The 22,968-nt window shown below is 41.0% G+C and overlaps 1 protein-coding gene across 3 annotated transcripts in view; it reads left to right on the top strand.

Moving 5' to 3' along the window:
- The window catches only part of PDE7B (phosphodiesterase 7B), a 334,895-nt gene that overhangs the window by 291,507 nt on the left and 20,420 nt on the right, over positions 1-22,968 (top strand). For all 3 annotated transcript variants that reach the window (XM_003898137.5, XM_031667405.1, XM_003898136.5), the window contains 3 exons: positions 1,798-1,898; positions 3,344-3,475; positions 22,012-22,103. In XM_003898137.5, coding sequence (XP_003898186.1) covers positions 1,798-1,898; positions 3,344-3,475; positions 22,012-22,103 — 325 coding nt within the window. The remainder of the gene's footprint in view (positions 1-1,797; positions 1,899-3,343; positions 3,476-22,011; positions 22,104-22,968) is intronic.

Below are 22,968 nucleotides of genomic sequence, written 5' to 3'. Positions count from 1 at the left end.
CATGTGCCTCAAATAATTCTAATCAGGACATGAGTTATTGAAAATTTTCAATAGGCTTTTTAAAAAATAATAACAACTACCATTTGTGTAGTGCCCACGATGAGCAGAGTACTTTTGGCAAGTTATTTCTAACCATTTAAACAAATCTGCAAGTAGGATGTTATTATCACCATTTGTCCCATAGTTTAGGAGAGGTACAAAGAGGCTTCATTACTTGCCCAAGGCCAACAGCTAGTAAGTGGCAGAATATGAGTCCAAGCCTAGCTCTGTTGACTTGGGAGTCCACCATCTTTCCACTCAACTCCATCATTACTCTGTATCAAAAGGCAGCCTCAGTTCTTATTTAAATTTGTGTGTATTCTTATTTATCTGCTAGTGAATTTTTCAGGGCACATTTCTAATCACCAAATGACTTTCCTCCGCCATGTAGCATGTTTCTGGCTTCTTTTTGACTTGCCACATGGCTGTACTTTGATTTTGGAAGCTGACTTAATGCCATCAGAAGAAAATAACAGGCGTGACAATAATAACGGGAGCCACACCCAGGTTTCTATGGTGCTTACATCTGCTGGAAGCTCTTCCAAGGACTTGCATATATTAGTAAACACATTTAATCCTTATTCTACTTTGAGCTCAGAGTTATTGCTATCCCCATTTTACAAAGGAGGAAACTGGGGGAACTTGCAGCTAAGTAACTTGCCCAATACAGACATTAAAGTGATAGAGGATTTAAATATAATTGTAAAATATACCTGCTGAATATAAGGTATGTGCAACGCAACAGAAATATTTGAAACCAGTCACAACATGGCTCATTTCCAGAAATCCAAATAACCTCAAGCTGATTGTATTTTAATTGATGGAACAAAGTAATGGCCATGCATAGGGCCAAATAATTTTGATTTGTCCAAAAAGGGAGATACAGATATAGATACTTTGGACATGTGTATCTACCCAGAAAATATGTAAAGAATACAAAGACTTGACAACAGAATTAATACCATAATCCAGAGCCAGATTCATAGCAATGGCCTGAGAGAATCTGGCTGTACTTGCAAAGCAGGACACTCTATAGACACTGAATATACTGCATCCTAAGCATCGCCTTGGTTATGAGCTGAAGCAGGCTAGTGTCTTCCATAAATAGCAAACCAAAATTGCCTTGTCTGTGTCTCTACTTGGTTCCAAGAGCACTCTAAGCCTTGCATTAGATTGCAGGAGCATGAAAGATGATACTCTAACTTGAATAAGGTAGAAATAAATGCAAGGAGTCCACAGTTGGATCAAGGCAGTACTCTGAATCTCTGCCCTAAGAGGCCCTGATTTGCTTTCACTGGTATTTGTTATTCAAGTGTTAAACCAGTCTTTGGATATCAGTATTCTGATGCTACTAGGGCTCTTTGAAGGAAACCTCATTTGTGGCATATTATTTATAAATGGCAGAAACTCAGACTATCGTGTGAGATAAGGTTGTCCTTTTCCTACATATTTATTTTTCCTATGCATGACAGCCTTTATGAAAGTCAGAACGGTGGGATTTATGAAGGAGGTGAGAAATCCCAAGGCTTCACAAATCCTTTTGGCCTTTCTCCCCTCTGCTGTCCATCTCTGCTCTCTGCTAAAAACAGCCGAGCAGAACTGCCAAGCTTGCAAACCACGTTTATTTTTAAAGCATCTCTATGCTGCACATTTTGGAGGCACTGATATTTTTAAGCAAAAAGCACCCACAGTAAGTCTAAGCTAGTACACCACTCCTATTTGGGTTTTAGTTGATTGAGTTATCTGTTTACCTCCCAGTCATGGTTCAAGAAGATTACCACAGCCAAAACCCGTATCACAATGCTGTTCACGCAGCTGATGTCACCCAGGCCATGCACTGCTACCTGAAAGAGCCAAAGGTAAGATGACCCAGCTGCCTTCTCAGCCACCTGGAAATGCCAAGGAAACTAGCTGCTGGGCCCAAGTTACCCAACATATCTGAGTAACTATGTTATGTGTCATTAACAATGTGAACACAAATTATGGATATTAAGTTTCCAGTATCAGCTCTGAAAATCTTACAATGTTCATGAAAAAGAATGGGACTCATCTGAGGTTTTCTTTCATATTTTGTATATTTTTGAGGCTGCATTAGGACAAAAAAAAAAAACTTCCTCTCTATGGCAAGCTACATCTTAGGTATCTTCAACAGTACATAGAATTAGCTCCGTGCCTTAGATCTCTGCCACAAACAGCACCAGCATTGAACTTTGCTGGGAAAAGTCTCCTACCGCATGAGTTTTGATCAACAAATGGAATCAAAGCTCCTCAAGTCTGATGTTCTATTTCCTACTGAGCCAACTGGATATCCTGATTCAGGGCCCAAGAAAACTTGTGAATGTCAAAGACCTCTTAGCAAGCATGTTCTGATGCAATAAACCAATCCAAAGTTAAAAATTAAAAACATCATAATAATGCTCAATACTCAACATTCAGGCAGTCCTTAGCTGTATCAAGTCTGTTGGTACAAGGTACAGGAGGAGTTTGCTTAAGGTTTCTGGAAAATTATATTCTAAGACTGTTGAGTTCAATCTGTTTTTAACATCCCCCTACATACGTGGATGCTTTGACAGTAACCACTAAATGTTCAGATGTCAAGCAGGCACTCTCAGGGCAAAGCTGAGTGGGTGCCTCATCCCTGAAACATATCCCAAGGACATTAATGGCTCTGTTTTTTAATTTCCAAGTAGTCTAAGCATTGCAATATGTCATGCAGTTGTATTTTTAAAGTTAGTATTGGATTCCCATGTCTCTGCTTATTTTCCTAGCTAAACAGAAAATCACAGATTCTCATACATTCTCCCACTATTTATTATACATTGAAAAAAATGCAGATCTTACAAGTCGGCCCACTTCTTTCAAAGTGGCAAAGATATATTAGACAGTTGAAATACACAAATGATTTTTTATTAGGCCCATCACATGACTTCAACTTTTTTCTTCATTTACACATTTCTCTAGGAACAAGGCTGATTTTAGGCCCTGTCTTTTCCCTATCCACCCAACAGCAGTGTTGCCAACAAGCAATGCCATCACAACAACAAAACAAAACAGAGTGGAATAGGAAGAAGGGGATACCAGAATGATCTACACAATTTGAGTTTACTCAATTATTTTCCACACAGTCCTTTCCTTTTTGCCTGTGATTTCATGTGACTGTCACCTCATTTAATGCTTCAAAGGGTAAAGGTCTGGCTGATAGGCTTAAACAATGCCATGATGATCCATTGTGTTTGATTTAGCCAAAATGATTATGAGCTTATTTGTGAAAACATACCAATCTCTCAATTTGTTTTTTTAACAGCTCGCCAGCTTCCTCACACCTCTGGACATCATGCTTGGACTGCTGGCTGCAGCAGCACACGATGTGGACCACCCAGGGGTGAACCAGCCATTTTTGATAAAAACTAACCACCATCTTGCCAACCTATATCAGGTAAGGGAGCCCAACCTGGCGCCAGACACAGTATGGTCAATTGCCTTAGGCCCGGTGCTCAAGCCCGAATCTCGCCCATGGAGAAAATCTTCTTTTAGGGTTAGCCTCAATGATGGAGACCACATCCAAAGAGCATGGGTTTGAAATAGGCCCAACATATCCTGCAAGGGAGATTAAATTAATTTACAAGGATATCCAAGGAATTCAATTTGCTCCAAAGCAGGTTTGAAATTGTCTTAAGTTGAACAGGATCCTTGAACCTCCCCTCTCATGGTCTGAGAATATCTGTCTCCATGGAGACTATCTTGTACATAATGGCCAGTTAAAGCCAGTTCCTGCAGGACTGCCGTGGATATTTCCGAGGTGCAACCCTAATTCAGACTTGACTCTGGGGCCATTTCTGAACTGTGTTGGCCTCTGAGTCAGAGATATGTTATTAAAGACAATAGGCATACTTCATTGTTATAAAATAGTTGAGCAATATGAGAAGGTTGGCCTGAAGAATTCTTCTCTACAATATTGTTTCAGATATTAAGCCCTAGATCGTAAATGAGTTACTTCCAGAATTTTCAATGTGGTTCTTTGAATACCTTCAGCTGTCATTAACAAAATCATTTCACACAAGAGAGTCACTGATATCAGTTTTAGTAGATCTTTTGGAAAAAAAAAAAAAAATGAGTGCTGAAAGAAATCCTGGCAGATGCCCATAAAACAGCTGCATTAAACAAGATTTTGCAACTTGAGGATGCATTTTTTTTTCAATAAAGTACAATTGGAACATGAAAAGAAGCCTTTCTCCATCCAGTTGATTAGCTTTGGGCACAGATAGGAAACAGGTTTCCAAGACATATATGTTTACCTAGCATATACTTCAATTCTGAGCTCCCTTGAGCTGCCAGCCAGCACCTAGAGCTGGGATAGATATGGCCACGTAGAGGAGACAGGATAATAGAACCAAAAAAGCCTTTTGATGGTGACCTAAAATCTAAACAAAGATTTAAAAAAAGCTAAAACTTAATTTTCTAAACCATCTCAGCAGCAAAATGTATTGCTTGAGAAAAGACACAGATATTTAACTAGGGAAAAAATGAATGACTATTGTGAAAACCCCCAAGTTTTTTTTTCCCTCCTGTCAATTTTGACTTTTTCAAATGTCATTTATTAGAAAAAGAAAATCAGTCAACAAGGTTGGCTACTCAGTCCATTAACATATAATGTAAATGTTTACATGATTCTAATTTCTCATCATCAAATAAATCCTACTAATGACGTTTCAGAGAGTAACTACTGCTATTGACTGATTTGTACATAAAAACCAAGGTCATAAAACTACACTTTCACATGTAATATACGAAGAACATGCAGCAAGTTCTTATTTAGAGAGGAATTCAGAAAGAAATATGCTAAATATTAAAGAAAGACATAAAAACAAGAAAATAAGTATAGAATTTCATTAGTAAGTGAAGAATTACATGCTCACTGTGATTAACAAAAATTGATTCTCAGAAATACCCCAATCTATCTGATTCAGATACTAAAGATTTTCTCGGAAAAATTGATTTTTTTCTCAAACTTTTGAAGTGAAGATAGTTTTTAATAACATTTCTTTTCTTTTTTTTCTTTTTTTTCTTTTTTGATGGAGTCTTGCTCTGTCACCCAGGCTGGAGTACAGCGGCTCGGTCTCAGCTCACTGCAACTTCTGCCTCCTGGGTTCAAGCGATTCTCCTGCCTCAGCCTCCTGAGTAGCTGGGATTACAGGCGCCCACCACCATGCCAGGCTAATTTTTGTGGTTTTAGTAGAGATGGGCTTTCGCCATGTTGGCCAGGCTGGTCTCTAACCCCTGACCTCAGGTGATCCACCCACCTTGGCCTCCCCAAGTGCTAGAATTACAAGCGTGAGCCACCACGCCTGGCCTATTTTCATCTTTTTATTAAAAATGAACACTCTAATACAACCAAGTTCTACAGGCCTTTTCAATGCAACATATAGTCACATATTTTTAATCAGCAATATAAACTTACTGCATATATTGCAATATATGGCTGATTATCCAAGTCCTAGAAGTTCAAAGATGAATGAAACACAATCTCTGCCCTCAAACATTTGTTCAAACTCAGATGCTCAAAATGAGCAAAATCCAGGCAAACTTAATCCCAATTTGAAAGAGGTTTGAGGGATTAGTTCATGTTGATACAATTGTTTTTTTAAAATCTTTAAAGCGTAGATACTTGTGCTGTTCTTTGTATCCAAAGACGTTACTAGAATAAAGTGAGCTACTGGTTTGGTTTTTTTCTCCCCCCACAGTAGTAAATTTATTCTCTAATTCTCTGGCCTTGTCCCTGTAAGGAAAGAGAAGAGAGAGGGATCCATGTATGTGTCTGTGTGTGTGTGTGTGTGTGTGTGTCTGTGTGTGTGTGTCTGTGTGTGTGTCTGTGTGTGTGTGTGTTTTCAGAAACAGGGTCTTGCTTTCTCACCCAGGCTGGAGTGCAGTAGTGCGATCATAGCTCACTGCAGCCTGGAATTCCTGGGATCAAGCAATCCCTCCACCCCAGCCTCCCTAGTAGCTGGGACTACAGGCACCTGCCACCACACCTAATCCTGTTTTTTGTAGGGACAGGGTCTCACTATGTTGCCCAGGCTAGTTTCGAACTCCTGGCCTCAAGTGATCATCCCACCTCAGCCTACCAAAACATTAGGATTACTGTCATGAGCCACCTGGGACTACAGGCCTGAGCTACCATGCCCAACCAAGAAGGATCTCTTTGATGATGACTAGGGAGAAATTGAGGTATAGGTCTAGGGACCACATTCAGGACACTACCTGTATCAGTCACCTGTTCAACTGGTCTTAGGATCTCTTGGAGGCTGTAGATCCATGTCGTTTAAGATTTCAGGACAAAGTTAAAGGCAAGGCAGTATCACACAGCACCATACAGATATCTCCAGTGTTCTACAGCTGGCTAGAATACAAGCTGAAACTTTTCTTAGCCAAATTGGTACTTGTAAATACTGAAAGTAAAAATTATTTAAAAGGACTTGAAAATAATAAGAAATTTCAATTTTGTCAAAAAATTATGATCCCTTTTTTTTGGCTACATACCATCACTATTAACTATACTAAGGAACATCAAAAAGATGAAAAACATTTCTTTCAAAAAGTTCAGTTCAACAAACTATTTAACTAACCTTTGTTCAACACTTACTATGACCCAAACACTGTGCCAAATGCCTTTGATGTCATATATTATTAATCTTCACAATAGCCCAGTGGCTATTGATACTTGGGAAATGTGTTTTTCTTGAAAATAAGCAGATAATAGTAGAACTGGAATTAGAACTCAACTTTTTGGTTTCCAGAGCCAAAGTGCCTAAGAACTATGCATACTGCCTCTGAAATTCATACTGATCACCTACCGTGTGCAAGAAACTAACAGCTCTCCTACAATCCTCCTATTGTAGTGAGGCAGACAAGAGGGTTCTAGAAAAGTGATCAAGGCCAGGAGCAGTGACTCACGCCTGTTATCCCAGCACTTTGGGAGGCTGAGGCAGGGGGATCACTTGAGGTCAGTAGTTGGACAGCCTGGCTAACACGGTGAAACCCCATCTCTACTAAAAATACAAAAATTAGCTGGACGTGGTGGCACATGCTTGTAATCCCAGCTACTTGGGAGACTGAGACAGAAGAATCACTTGAACCCAGGAGGCGGAGGTTGAAGTGAGCCAATATGGCATCACCGCACTCCAGCCTGGGCAACAGAGGGAGACTCCGTCTCAAAGAAAAAAAAAAAGAAGAAGAAGAAGAGAAAAGAAAGGTGATCTAAAGTGTGAGAGGCTTGATAGATACTTTAAAGTATTTAGCTACAAACGAATGTGATGGGAAGACGGGGAAAAGGGAAACTGATTCTGCAGATAGTTTCAGGGGGAAAATAAAGAGCATAGAAAAAGAATGCTATAAATTGGGCCTTAGAAAGTTTGAGTAGACCGGGCGTGGTGGCTCACACCTGTAATCCCAGCATGTTGGGAGGCCAAGGCGGGCGGATCATGAGGTCAGGAGATTGAGACCATCCTGGCTAACACAGTGAAACCCCGTCTCTACTAAAAATACAAAAAATTAGCCATGCACGGTGGCGGGCGCCTGTAGTCCCAGCTACTCGGGAGGCTGAGGCAGGAGAATGGCGTGAACCCGGGAGGCAGAGATTGCAGTGAGCCCAGATCGTGCACTCCAGCCCGGGCAACAGAGCGAGACTCCATCTCAAAAACAAAAAAAAGTGTAACATTTTTAATAGCTGAGATGAAAATAAGGCATTAGAGGCAGGATGAGCTGATGTACTTTTAGGATTAAATTCCACAACTCCAGAATAACTGAAAATGGAATGTCTGGTGGCCTTTAGCTGCGTATGGTCCTGCCATCTACAGCCCCATCTCTGATCAGTGTCTTGTGCCTATCATGATTCCGTACCCATGCTCTCTTTTGTAGTAACTTCAGATTAGTTGGACAGGACATGACCTGGATCAAGAAATCTTTACTCCACATTACGTTATAGATGAGGAACTGGCACAAATCTTCAAGTTTTCAATATCAAAGGGAAAAAAGATAACGTTACATAATATGTAAGCTGAGCAAAACCAACCAAAATACAACACGTGATATTTTAAAATCTTTGCAAATGTAGCCTTTTAGCCTCTCAAGGGCCTGTTTGCTGAGATACAAATGGGCTTTCAGGGAGCTATTTGCAAATTTTCACAGGATGTCTGTATGAACATTTGTCTAGGAAGAGGGTCTATAACTTACTCTCATCAAATTTTAAAATGAGTTGCAGATTCTGAAAATGTTAAGAACCATGGTAATGAATGAAAAATATATATGTACATATATACACAAAAATTATGCATGCACATTTGGTCAACAAGAATACCGTAGAGAGGATGTGCCAGGAATTATGTGGCTTGGGGAACACCCTGTGCGTGACTTTGCTACAATCCAGACTTATTATAAATGAGATAAAATGGAAGAGGGCTTCCTCTCCCTCCTTCTGTTGTCTGTGCTCTTTTAGTTCTAATAAATAAGAAGATCATTGCATAACATCCAGCCTGTTATTCTGCCCTGAGATAAAGAGAGAGAAGGGCAGCTGGAGTGAAGGTCAGGTCAGAGGGCTCCCTCCCATGGTCTGTTCTCTGGGCGGGACTCACTCACTGAACTGCCAACCAAGTTCAACATGAAGGCACTGAAGGCACTTCCACTTGGCACCTCTCTCTTCAGACTGGAAGCAGTCCAGGTGTCCAGGATGGACTGGGAGGAAAAACAGCATGTGAGAAATAGAACCAAGAATTTACTTTCTGTTCCTTCACCCTCTAACCCACATACAGTTTTAATGGTGGGCTCGGCAACTGTGCAAAGTAAGCATTAAGTCACATACAACATTGGTGATTATAAATTGTAAAGGCATAACTTTCAGTTCAATTTTAAATTTAACTCCTTTCGATAGAGTCCAACAACATGGACTCTATCATTTACTCATGACAGAGCAGCCTTAAAATAATGACTTAAAACATTGTCCCATAAACATTTTATTTATTGCATTCTATAATATCTTGCAGAAGTTTATAATCAGTTTTCTCAGTCATTTATCACAAGCACTTAGAGGGGGTTCAGCATTTTGAACCACTTTTTATTCTTAATGAGTCTGAATCACAGACATGAAGTTGACCTAGCCAGGAGAATATTCCTTCCACGTGGTCCTATGACCCCCCCATCAAACAAACCTCTGCAAAGATTAACATAAGCTCACAATTTCTACAGTATGAAAGGTGTTTTTGGAAAGTAGTGTTAAAATTATAAAAGGAGCCTCAAATTTGAGTTTCTGTTCCATAAAGTTTCTGCCATCCCCAATCGGAACCCCAGGCTTCTCTGCAGACAGCAATTGGTATCCCTGCTCCCTGCTCTCAGCTCAGTGTCTTGGACAGATGAAGAACAAATAAGAGAAAGACATCTTCAAACAGTCATTAAACAAGGCAGTGCTATCGTTTCTTCAAGGGCCAAGGTCTTGTTTAGGGCTCAAGGAGCTTCTATTCCACTGAGACCTCCTAGGCTGGGGCTCTCATAGCGTTACCAAGGAGACCACTTGGCTTGTTAGGGAAGAACTCAGCAGCCTCCATTATCTCCTAAAGTCTTTCACCTTGTTTCAGGAGCAATTAAAAATGAAAATACAGACAATGTTCCTGATGTTTTTCTTTCTGTATCCTCTGGATTTAAATTGTGCAATTAACTCTGGTTCCTGTTGTACCCCAGATTCAGTTTATCATCATCATTTGAAGTATTTTAATCAAAGAAAGTGTCCAACAAATAGAGGAAAAAGCAGTTTAAATCTGCCTTGTATGATAGCAACTCTGCTCGGCCAGATTCTGTTTGCCAAATACCCTCTTGACTTAATTTGAAAACCTGTGTTGGTGGTGTATTAAAGGCCAGGTACGATACTAGCAAACAAAGGGATTGTTTTGTTTTTAGGGTGAAAAATACTTGCTAATTCAGGCACAAAGGGAAATGACGCTTTTGCCTTAGAAGTTGGGTTTTTTTTTTTTTTCCAAATTAAAGTTCGAATAGGTTTTGTTGTCACAAAGGTAGATGCTTACTCCTTCAACTTTAAGATGAAGATTACTCTTAAAATTGCAGGTAGGAACAGTTTGAGCCACTAGAACACATTGTCATCAGGATAATGTGAAATTACTGAACTGATACTTCTTAAAAGTAGACAGACATGGTACCTGATGTGGTATTCTAGAACCGGTTAGGGTTTCAAAGGATAGTAAATTGTATCCTCTCACCACGTGTTTAGATCTCCATGACCATTTCGGATGCTTTTCTTCTTTTTCTCAGTCTACCTTTGGTTGATATGAGTCATTGAGCCTCTGTGAAAGATGAGTCTGTAGGAGTAGAGCTGCTTCTTGCTAGGGAGGATACAGCATTCTTATCTCTGGCAATTCACTAAGAAATCCCAGTGTATGCAAGTCTGCTCGCCACCCCTAGGTTCAGGACACCAGCATCATCCTCTCATCCACCTACTCTCAGCCTTGCCTGGTTTAGCCATTTTTCCACTATGAAGACAGAAGGAGTTTCCTGAAACTCAAATCTGACCACATCAATTCCTGCTTAAAACCCTGCCATGCCTCAGGATTGAGTCCAAATGACTTAACACAATTTACCATCCCCGTTCTGATCTGACCCCTGCCATTCCTTCCAGCCTCACTTCCCACCATTCCCCTCCCAGGCTTCTGTGCATCGAGGCTGAACTTCCAGTTTCCCAAACATATCACTCAATCCTTTGTCCATTCAGCAGATATATATGGAGTGCTGAATATATGCTAGGTGCAGGAGTACGGAAGATGAACAAAACAAACAAAAAAGTCTGCTTTATTCTAAGGGAAACAGAAAGTAAGTAAAATATGTTTTCTATTAGAAAGTGATAATTCCTAGATAAAAACAAAACAAGATAAAGATATAAAGTATTCCTCTTGCTTACAGATCTTCACACCCATGCTCTTTCTTCTATTTGAATAAAATGTAATATTCCATGGTATATTTTACTCAAATACAATATACAATAGAGTATGTTGTCTGTACTCTCTGATTCCTCTCTAAGTTGCTCATCCTTTTGATCTCAATTTGGACATATTTCCCTCCTGAAAGCCTTCTTTTTCTCTAAAATTCCATCTTAAAGCCCCTCCTATGTGATTTTCCAGTACTCTCTTACTTTCCTTATCACAGTATGTTTCACTCCAATCGCTATTGCCTGATTAGATGTCCACTTCCCAGACAGACAGTACATTTCTGGTCACCTAACTCATTCACTGTGATATCCTCAATACCCAGAACAGTTCTGATGTCCAGGGAATATTTAATAGCTTCTCCTGCTTATTATTGCAGTCTTACTAAGAATACACAGAGAGTATACCATGCAGAAGGAGTAGCAATGATTAAAAATTCTTGGAATGATCTCATTGCATCTTGGAATTGACAAATGCAAGCTGATACATGTTATTTCTTGAGTCATTTACCTAATCCTGTTGTCTGTGAATGAGTAGTGGGAGGGAACCAATTGCTGTAATAATTTTAAAATTTCTTTGGATTTTACCTGAGTCTAAGGATTTCACTACAGAAGATCCTAAATCTGGCTTCTATCAGATATTGACCAAAAATTCAAATAGGGCTCTTTCTTTTAACAGTTCTTTTAACTTTTGCAGCTACTGAACTTTGGGGTATCAATTACTCAGCAGCCATTCAACAAATATTTACCTATTTAAGTGGCACTGTGCCACATACCATGGCACAGAGATGAATACGATATGCTCCCTGCCCTCAGTAGCAGTCATATATGGCCACAGTTTTCACACAGGGTATGTGTGCCCATGGGGATATGTGAAGACTTTCCAAGGGGTACACAGGCATAAACAGTGTTAACAGAATCCATTTTTAGGTCCTTAAACTGACCTGCCTGGAATGTGCTTGCAGGGCAGTGAAGCCAGTTCCACTTTTCCACTTACCTTTCACAGTTACCCTATTTCCACTTTCCAAAAGACAGACAGATGTCTGACTCATTCTAAGTTATATTTTATACTGATATGGGTATAAAAATACCAAAGGAACTGTATTAGTCCATACTCATGCTGCTATAAGGACACACCTGAGACCGGGTAATTTATCAAGGAAAGAGGTTTAATTGACCCACAGTTCCGCAGGGCTAGGGAAGCCTCAGGAAACTTACAATCATAGCAGAAGGGGAAGCAAACACGTCCTTCTTTATATGGTGGCAGGAAGGAGAAGTGTGAGCAAAAGGGAAAAAAACCCTTATAAAACCATCAGATGTAATGAGAACTCATGCACTATCACGAGAACAGCATGGGGGACCACCCCCATGATTCAATTACCTCCCACCAGGTCCCTCCCATCACATGTAGGGATTATGGGAACTACAATTCAAGATGAGATTTGGATTGGAACACAGCCAAACCATATCATTCTGCCCCTGGCACCTCCCAAATTTCATGTCCTTGCATTTCAAAACATAGTCATGCCTTTCCAACATTCCCCACAGTTTTAACTCATTCCAGCATTAACCCAAAAGTCCAAGTCCATAGTCTCATCTGAGACAAAGCAAGTCCCTTTTACCTAGGAGCCTATAAAATCAAAGCAAGTTAGTTACTTCCTAGATACAATGGGGTCACAGGCATTGGGTAAATACACCCATTCCAAATGGGAGAAATTGGCCAAAACAAAAGGGCTACAGGCCCCATGCAAGTCCACCATCCAATAAGGCAGTCATTAAACCTTAAAGTTCCAAAATGATCTCCTTTGACTCCATGTCTCACATCTAGGTCACACTGATGCAACAGGTGGGCTCCCATGCCTTGGGCAGCTCCATTCCTGTGGCCTTGCAGGGTACAATCTCCTTCCCAGCTGCTTTCACGGGATAGTATTGAGTGTCTGTGGTTTTTCCAGGTACACAGGTGCAAGCTATAGGTGGATCTACCATTCTGGGGTCTGGAAGACAGTGGCCCTCTTCTCACAGCTCCACAAGGCAGTGCCCCAGTGGGGACTGTGTGGGGGGGGGCTCCAATCCTACATTTCTCTTCTGCACTGCCCTAGCAGAGATTTTCCATGAGGGTTCTGCCCCTACAGAAACTTATGCCTGGACATACAGGCATTTCCGTACATCCTATGAAATCTAGGTGGAGGTTCCCAAACCTCAGTTCTTGATTTCTGTGGACCCACAAGCTCAACACCATGTGGAAGCCGCTAAGGCTTGGGGTTGCACCTTCTGAAGCAATGGCCTGAGCTACACCTTGGCCCCTTTTAGCCACGGCTGGAGCTGAAGCAGTTGGGATGCAGGGCACCATGTCCCAAGGCTGCAGAGAGCAGAGGAACCCTGGACCCTGGCCCAGGAAACCACTTTTACCTCCCAGGCCTCCAGGCCTGTGATGGTTCAGGCTGCCATGGAGGTCTCTGATATGCCTTGGAGACATTTTCCCCATTGTCTTGGTGATTAACATTTGACTCATGACTTTTGCAAATTTCTGCAGCTGCCCTGAATTTCTCCCCAGAAAATGGGTTTTTCTATTGCATCATCAGCCTACACATTTTCCAAACTTTTATGCTCTGCTTCCCTTTGAATGCTTTGCCACTTAGAAATTTCTTCTGTCAGATACTCTAAATCATCTCTCTCAAGTTCAAAGTTGCACAGATCTCTAGAGCAGGGGCAAAATGCCACCAGTCTCTTTGCTAAAGCATATCAGAGTCACTTTTATTCCAGTTCCCAACAAGTTCTTCATGTTCATCTGAGACCATCTCAGCCTAGACTTTATTGTCCATATCACTATCAGCATTTTGGGCAAAGCCATGCAACAAGTCTCTAGGAAGTTCCAAACTTTCCCACATTTTTCTCTCTTCTTCTGAGCCCTCCAAACTGTTCCAACGTATGCCTATTACCCAGTTCCAAACTTACTTCCACATTTTCAGGTATCTTTATAACAGCACCTGACTCTCAGTACCATATTAGTCCATTCTCATGGTGCTATAAAGACATACGCGAGATTGGGTAATTTATAAAGGAAATAGGTTTAATTGACTCACAGTTCCACAGCACTGGGGAGGCCTCAGGAAACTTACCATCATAGTAGAAGGGGAGGCAAACACATCCTTCTTCACATGGTGGCAGGAAGGAGAAGTGCCGAGCAAAGGGGAAAAAGCCCCTTATAAAGCCGTCAGATCTCATGGGAACACTCTCTCCGTCATGAGAACTCTCTCACTGTCATGAGAACAGGTTGGGGGACCACCACCACGATTCAGTTACCTCTCACCAGGTCCCTCCCATCACATATAGGGATTATGGGAACTACAAGATGAGATTTGGATGGGGACATAGCCAAGCCATATCAAGAGCAATTAAAAATATTAAAGGAAGTCTCCTGTAACTGAGGTACGATAACTCCCCCATTCATCTCATAAACAGACATATGACCAATAAATTATTATTCTTGAACATAACTATTATTTCCAAATTTGCAATAAACATGTGTTTTGACCAATGAGTTACTGATAAGAGTTACACTATAAACTCAAGCTGGAAAAATATTTAGTACTTAGAGCCTGATGTTAGGAAATATTTTTAAATCAAATTTCAATTTATAGAATTTTGTTGCAGAGAAATAATAGAATGACAATAAAAGATTTTCACATATAAAATTATATTACATTAAAATAAAAATCTATGGAGAAATAGAATGAAAATATAAGCTCTAGAGGGAAAAGAATTTATTTAATAGTTCTGACTTAAATAATAAGTTAAATTATTCATGTGAGTGTTTTTCAATGGGTGCTGAATGGGCATTAAATGCCGTTGTTATTAGGTTCCCTTAGACACATTTAATACCCAAAAGAGTGATATAGTAATTTTATATTAAAATACCAACATTCACTAATACACTTGACATTACATCTTTTGTAACCACTTACACTTACGATTTTTGAAAGTTATCAGCTCTGAAAAGTGTGAGGAAAGTACAGTTTTTCAAAATTCACCGAATGAGCAGTCCACTGACATGTGGGAACAAGGCCAGTGAACAAAGTTGTTACAAGGTGTAATAGACACTAGGATAGAAGTTTCCTGTGGGTGTAGGAGGTCTGGAAGATGAAGCTGTCAGTTCTGTTGAGAGAACCAAGAAACGCTTTCCAAGCAGATCAATGATTTGTCTCAGAAATAAGTAGATAAGGTCATGTGTGTGTGTGCATGTGTGTTCCCAACTTTATTAAGGCGATTCCTCTCACTCTTTTTTGGAGTTATGTAATCCTTTATTATCATTTCCTATGCCCAAACCAAGCCTTACTATAAATCAAGACATTGAAAAGGCCCTCTCATTAGCTCTTTCGGGATGACATGGAAGACAAATTAACTTTAAATGCACTTGGTATATTTGTGATTTAAACAAGAGAGAAGTTTATTCCTAACTTTCATAAAAGTTTGGCAGTTGGAAGTCCAAGGAAGGCACAATAGCTCCACAAAATCATTACAGACCCAGGATCCTTTTAGTTCTACAATCTGTCATCTCTTGAATAGGGCACTTGTCCTCCTCACCCAAGGTAGCTGCTGGAGGTCAAACCATTCCTGCTGCATTCCAGTGAGAAGACAGAATGGGGAAAAGCAAAAGAAGCCTCTCTCAGATGAGTCCACCTTTGCTTTAAACAACCTTTCTGGAAATCCCACACACTTCTGCTAACATTTAGTGGATCAGAACTTCACCAAATGATTCCACCTAGTTGTAAAGGAGGCTGAGAAATGCTGTCTTTATTCTGAATAGCCATAAGCCCATTTAAAAACTGAGGTTCTATGAGTAAGGAAGAAAGGAAATCGGGTAAACGGGATGAACAAACAGGAGTCTCTGGCATACCTGACACTTAATCTTAAACCTAAGGCCATCAAAATGATGACTTGGTGTGATCCTTCCCTTTATGTAACATTCTTCCTCTAACCCACCAATTACTACAGCACTTACATAACCATTGTGTTTTCCTTTTGTTGTTGTTACTGCTTTGGTTATTTGATATCCCCACTGTGCTGCCATGTGTCTAATGGCACCTCAAACTCCACATGTCCCACACTGAACTCTACACCTGCTCCACTGCAGCTTTCCCAGTTAATGGGCACTCCATCCTTCTGTGCCCATACCAGAAACACTGGAATCATCCTGCAGACCCAGAAATCAACCACCTCTCACCACCTCTGCTGCTACCTCCCCCATCCACATCTCTATCACCTCTTACCTGGATGAGTGCTATTGCCCCAAATAGCCTTCCACTTGTGTATTAGTCCCTTCTCACATTGCGATAAAGAAATACCTGCAACTGGGTAATTTATAAAGAGGTTTAATTGGCTTGTTGTTCCACAGGATGTACAGGAAGCATGATGCTGGCATCTGCTTGGCTTCTGGGGAGACCTTAGGAAATTTACAGTCCTGGCAGATGGCAAAGGGAGTAGGCATTTCACACAGCTAGAGTAGAAGCAAGAGAGTGAGTGATGACAAGGTGCTACATACTTTTAAACAAACAGATCTCATAAGAACTCACTATCGGCCGGGCGCAGTGGCTCAAGCCTGTAATCCCAGCACTTTGGGAGGCCGAGACAGGCGGATCACGAGGTCAGGAGATCGAGACCATCCTGGTTAATACGGTGAAACCCCGTCTCTACTAAAAAAAAGTACAAAAAACTAGCCGGGCGAGGTGGCGGGCGCCTGTAGTCCCAGCTACTTGGGAGGCTGAGGCAGGAGAATGGTGTGAACCCAGGAGGCGGAGCTTGCAGTGAGCTGAGATCTGGCCACTGCACTCCAGCCTGGGCGACAGAGCGAGACTCCGTCTCAAAAAAAAAAAAAAAAAAAAAGAACTCACTATCACAGGAACAGCATCAAAGGGATGGTGCCAAATCATTCAGGAGAAACCACACTCATAATCCAATCCCCTCCCACCAGGCCCCACCTTCACTATTGGGGATTACAACTGAACATGAGATTTGGCTGGGGAAACAGATACAAACCATTTCAACTTATTTCTTCCCTTACCCTTACCAAAGTCTATTGTCAACATACACCAAAAGTGGCCTTATTTAAATGTAAGTCATATAATTTTACTCCTCCCAAACCCTTGCAGTGGCTCCTTATTTCTCTCAGAGTAAAAACCAAAATGTTTGTAATTGCCAGAAGGCTGTGCCTGGTCTGGTGTCTCATGACCTTGCTGACTTCATGTCTTCATACTTCCCCTCTCACTGTGCATTGACCTCACAGCTGTTAGCTCCTCCCTTGAGGCCCTTGCTCCAGCTGTTCTCTCTAGAATGCTCTTCCCCCAGACAGGAATGACTAACTCCCTCCTGCCTTCAAGCTTTTGCTCAAATCTCACCTCTCCCCATGACTACCTTACCAGCCCCTACTATATCTGAAAGTGGGGACTCTCAGATGCCCATTATTCTGCTCTTCTCTCCATGCATTTATTATCTTCTAACATGCTATCCAACTCTTTCCAGCATGAAAGTATTTATTATGTTTATTGTTTATTGCCTGTCTCTCCCCATCTGATATGGTTTGGCTGTGTCCCCAGCCAAATCTCATCTTAAATTCTGTGGGAATTGTGGGAGGTACCCGGTGGGAAGTAATTGAATCATGGGGGCAGGTCTTTCCCATGACCTTCTCGTGATAATAAGTCTCACAAGATCTGATGGTTTCATAAAGGGGAGTTTTCCTGCACAAGCTCTCTGTTCACCTGCTGCCATCCATGTAAGATGTGACTTGCTTCTCCTTGCCTTCCACCATGATTGTAAGGCTTCCCCAGCCAGGTGGAACTGTAAGTCCATTAAACCTCTTTCTTTGGTAAATTGCCCAGTCTCAGGTATGTCTTTATCAGCAGTGTGAAAACAGACTAATACACCATCTCTACCACTACTAGTTCCTTGTCTGTTTTGTTCACTGATGTATTTCAAGCACATATCACAGTGCCTAGAACATAGTAAGTGCTATGTTCATTTGTTGAATGAAATCAAGTAATTTGTTTTCTTAGCAAATTTATAGAAACTCTATGTGAGGCATAGGTTTGAGTGAGTACAAAAGGAACAAGGTCAGCTGCCTACTCATACCTAGCTTATAATGTAGTAAAAGAAAAGGAAGTGCATAAAGAACTCTAATACACATCAGTGGGACTGAATTTAATAAGACCCAGGACTTCTGGAATGCCAGAGAAAAATTCAAAAAGAGTATAAGACTCAGGAGATAAAGCATTTGCCTTTGCCTGGAATGATTGCAGATGGCCTTGTGGATGAAGTATTTGAAGTGAAATTTGAAAGGCAGGGGCTGGTTTGATAAGTGAACACAGAGAAAGAGGTGTTTGCAGATAATAAACCACCTTGGGGGGCATTAGGGTAGCAAAAGGAAAGGACACCATCATATATTAATAATTTAGTATTTATATTCGTAAGTTATAGTCTTACTAACATGATATCATTTATTTGGACTATAAGAGCTTTGTTGGAAAGGAGAGGTCACAAGATTTTTAGCAATAGAACCAGATTCAGAGGTAAATGCAAGAATTCCAATGTGGGTTTAGAAACTAGTATCTAATTAGAACAATCAACCTTAGTGGGTTTTTTTTGTTTTTTTGAGCAGCAACTATAGGTAATTTTGGCAAATTAGGTATAATTCCAGGTATTTATCAGCTTGTCAATTTCAGGCTTCTGATGCTTGGATGTGGCAGCACAGAGAAAATTCTTGGGAGGCAGCAAGGGCGGTATGCAGAGCTTAGGTTTGAGTCTGCAGGCATGGGTGAAGCCTTCCTCAGCTACTCACTAGCTGTGTGGCCTCCCTAAGAAACCTGAGTTTTTTATGACCTATGAATTCATGATCAAAATAGTGGAGGGGTATGTGAGGTTTAGATGAGGGCATGAAAAGTGCCTGGCACAGAGTTGGTGATTGATAAATGTTAGTCTCTCCTCTCCATGCTGTTCTTTTCTTACTCTCTGGAAACCACCATAGTGCCCCTATTTCCACCGCAGTTCTGGCCAAAACATGCTTTCATGCGTAATGACTCTTCCACAAAGGCTGTGTTTGCAACCATCTACTCTATTGTCTTTTAATCCATACCAGCTTCCAAGCTAACCCAATTTTCTTGCATTTCCCTGGTGCTCATCTCCAAATTTGGTTTCACCAGCAAATTTCCCAAGTATCCTTTTATTCTGTCTTCAGGAAGATTATTAATGAAGATGTTAAGTCAGGCTGGCATACATCACCATGCTTAAGGCCATCTTCCAGACATTTTTGTTCCACTACAAGGGGATATGGTGTCATTTATCATCAGGTCTTGTTACAGCTTTCTGGCCCTTGAAAAACTAACAGGAGGGCACTCATATTCACATCTTCTTGAATTAGTCTTGCAAATGAACTCATGAGCGACTGAATTAAATGTCATCGCAGAATTGAACATCTGTTACATCACACTAATCTATCACTCTCTTCTCTCCTAGATCTTTACAATCAAAACAAGTTAGTCTAGCATGTGATTTCCAATCAAGCTTCTCTTTTGTTGTGTGCCCAAGAGGAATTAATAGACCAGTTGAGAAAAGTTACAAAATTTAATTACTGCTTCAAACATGGTCAAGTGGTAAATAAAGAATAATGACTCGTTGGCAATTAGTGAAATGAATAGCAATAGGACAGACTCTACAGAAGATGGGTATGAGACTCAGCCTCGTGAAACTTAGCTCATAACAAAGTCTTGGAGATAAATGAGTGTGTAGTTTTAGAATCAAGAATAGTTTTAGAATCAAGAACAGTTGCAGCTTTCCTGACTTGTGTTTTCCTAATGGAGTATTGGTTGATTGTGTCACTAACAGAGATTCTCTTTCCTCATTTGCTGAAAAAGTTGAACATGATATGGGTGGCTCAGATACAGTAGGGGCATGATATAATGGGATGGTTTTTAGCCTCACTTCTGACTCCATTTCGTCACTATATTATTTTCCTTGCTTCTTTTCCCTTTTTAATTGTGGTAAAATACATGTAATATAAAATTTACCATCTTAGGCCAGGCACAGTGGCTCACGCCTGTAATCTCAGCACTTTCGGAGGCCGAGGCGGGCGGATCACGAGGTCAGGAGATAGAGACCATCCTGGCTAACACGGCGAAACCCCATCTCTACTAAAAAGTACAAAACAAAATTAGCCGGGCCTGGTGGCAGGCGCCTGTAGTACCAGCTACTCAGGAGGCTGAGGCAGGAGAATGGCGTGAACCCAGGAGGCGGAGCTTGCAGTGAGCCGAGATCGCGCCACTGCACTCCAGCCTGGGCGACAGAGCGAGACTCTGTCTCAAAAAAAAAAAAAAAATTACCATCTTAACCATTTTGAAGTGTACAATTCAGTGGTATTAAGTACTTTCATAATGTGCAATCATCACCACCACCCATCTCTAGAACTCTTTTCATCTTGCAAAACTAAACCCTGTGCCCATTTAAAAATAATTCCCTGTTCCTCCCTCTCCTTAGTCCTTGGCAACCACCCATTCTACTTTCTGTCTCTAAGACTGTGGCTGCTCTAGGTACCTCATATGCATGAAATTATACAGTGTCTCTCACTTTTTATTGAATGTTATTTTCTTAGTCCATTTTCTGTTGCTTATAACTGAATACCTGAAACTGAGTAATTTACAAGGAAGCAAAATTTATTTCTTACAGTTATAGAGGCTGAGGAGGTCAGGATAGAGGGAGTTGCATCTTGGTGAGAGTCTTCTTGCTACTGGAGACTGTGCAGAGTCCTGAGGCGTCTCAGGGTATCACACAGAGAGGGGACTGAGCATGCTAAAGTGTTAGCTCCTCTCTCTTCCTCTCTCATAAGCTACCAGTTTATCTTCCATGATAATCCCTTAATCCATAAATAGATTACTTCACAATCCAATCACCTCTTAAAGGCCCCACCTCTCAATACTGTCACATTGTGGATTAAGTTTCAGCATGTGTTTTGGAGGGGACATTCAAACCATAGCAACCATCCTCTTATGTTTTGTAAGATTATAACCACTCTTGAAACAAAATGGAGACTGAATGAACAAATAAAATATTGCCTGAGGTCAAGAGGAGTTCTATTCTGTATCTATGAAGTCAGTGGTAAGGACATAATGTTTGCTAATTAGAACAAAACACAATCGAGTGTAAGAAATATTCATCATTTAAATGGTTAATTGTTCAGATAAAAAGCATATTTAAAATAACAGGTCAAGGGAGAGATTGAATATAACACAGGTTCCCTCAAGGACAGCAATGTTAAGATAATTGAGCAAGGAAGCAATTGTAGATTCCAACTCACGGATTTAATCAGCTAAATGCCAAGGTACTGGTCACAAAGATTACCGGCAGAGCTGCCTGCAAGATAATGGTTCTCAAACCTTAGTGTACACATGAATGTATTACCACAAGCCTATCAAATCAGAACCATAATTACTGCGACTCAGGAGTCTGAATGTGTCACCAGCTACCCTGGTGGTTTGGTCTTAGGAGGTTCTTAGTGTTAAGAAATGATGGTCAGTGCAGTAGATTAGACCAGAGATTGTGAGGCTTGCCTCCAATCAGTCTGCTAGTATAATCTTGGATTATGTTATGACTATAGTGCCATGGTATCCATTACTACCTGTTTCACTTTCTTTCATTTAGCATGGCCTGACTGAGCTATTTAAAGAGGGGCAGAGGCAGGAGTGAATGATGCTGGAAATAGATCCTTATTCAACCCTGCAGCAGAGGGTCAGCTGCGGGTCCTGCTGTTCTCCCATCATCATCATAGCCTTGAGACTAGACCTCATGGTTGTTTTATCTTGTGGGTTTTGTTTTTTTTCTTCCTGGTCTGCCTCTGTGTCATCAGGTACAAACTGGAGGGAAAATGCTGGCATCCGTGGAGCTGTATTCAGCATGAAAGATCAGTATCTGGCTTCCCTCTCGTTTATAACTCTTACTTTCTTTCTTTCTAGAATATGTCTGTCCTGGAGAATCACCACTGGCGATCTACAATTGGCATGCTTCGAGAATCAAGGCTTCTTGCTCACTTGCCAAAGGAAATGACGTAAGTGCTGCCAAGATGAAACATACTGATGTGCACACAGTAAAGATAAGCCACTTTCTCTAGGGCAGGCTTGGGACCCTTTGCGTGAATGGCAGAGAGCCAGCCGGCTGTGCTTCCTGCCTGCACTGAGCTGTCTATCAGAGGAGATTTGGTGTCAGTTACAGCAACCCAGAAACCAAAATCTCTGTGTGCTTTCAAAGGGCCTTGCACAGTCAATGACCTACAGTCAGGAAAAGGGATAATAAACAGCTCTCAGTTTTCACACTCTTCAGCATCAGTGCTCGGCTTTGCCAAATTCCCGTCCTTTAGTTTAGCAAAATTGTCCTCCCATGTAGATCCAAGTAATAAATATTTATCAAGAAGGAACCCAGGCATTCTCAAGCTAGAGTTCAAAAAGTATGTTTTGTAATTGCCAGTCTTAGCAAAAATAGAAGTCAGAAATTCTTTTCTAAAATGTCTTTTGCTAAGTAATTGAAATGGCCCTAGCAGTTTTTTCACCAATTAATCTACCTTATGTCTCTTGCACTTTAAACAGAAGAGGAGACACTCGTTTTCTGGTTCACTATTTGATAGCCATGGTATGTAGGCCGAGTCCCACTAAATCTGAGGCCATTGCTTCGTTTTCCTGCCGGCCCCAAGTTAGCTGCTAATACTGGCTTCAAAGGCCACCCTTAATTCTGATCTGTTTAATGAACACGTGCAGAGCCCAAGAAACTTAGGTGAAAAGAGGACATAGATTGCTGTACCCTCCTTCGAGACAGGCACATAACTTGAGGTCAAGGACCAAGTGGTATCTCCCAACTGAACAAGCAGCATACTCTGGGTTGTGGATTGATTCCTGGCCCTCTGATTTGATCTCATGCTA

This window comes from Papio anubis, chromosome 6 (genome assembly GCF_008728515.1).
Source record: "Papio anubis isolate 15944 chromosome 6, Panubis1.0, whole genome shotgun sequence".
NCBI classification, from domain to species: Eukaryota; Metazoa; Chordata; class Mammalia; order Primates; family Cercopithecidae; genus Papio; species Papio anubis.
This window is presented reverse-complemented; position numbering and strand designations above follow the sequence as displayed.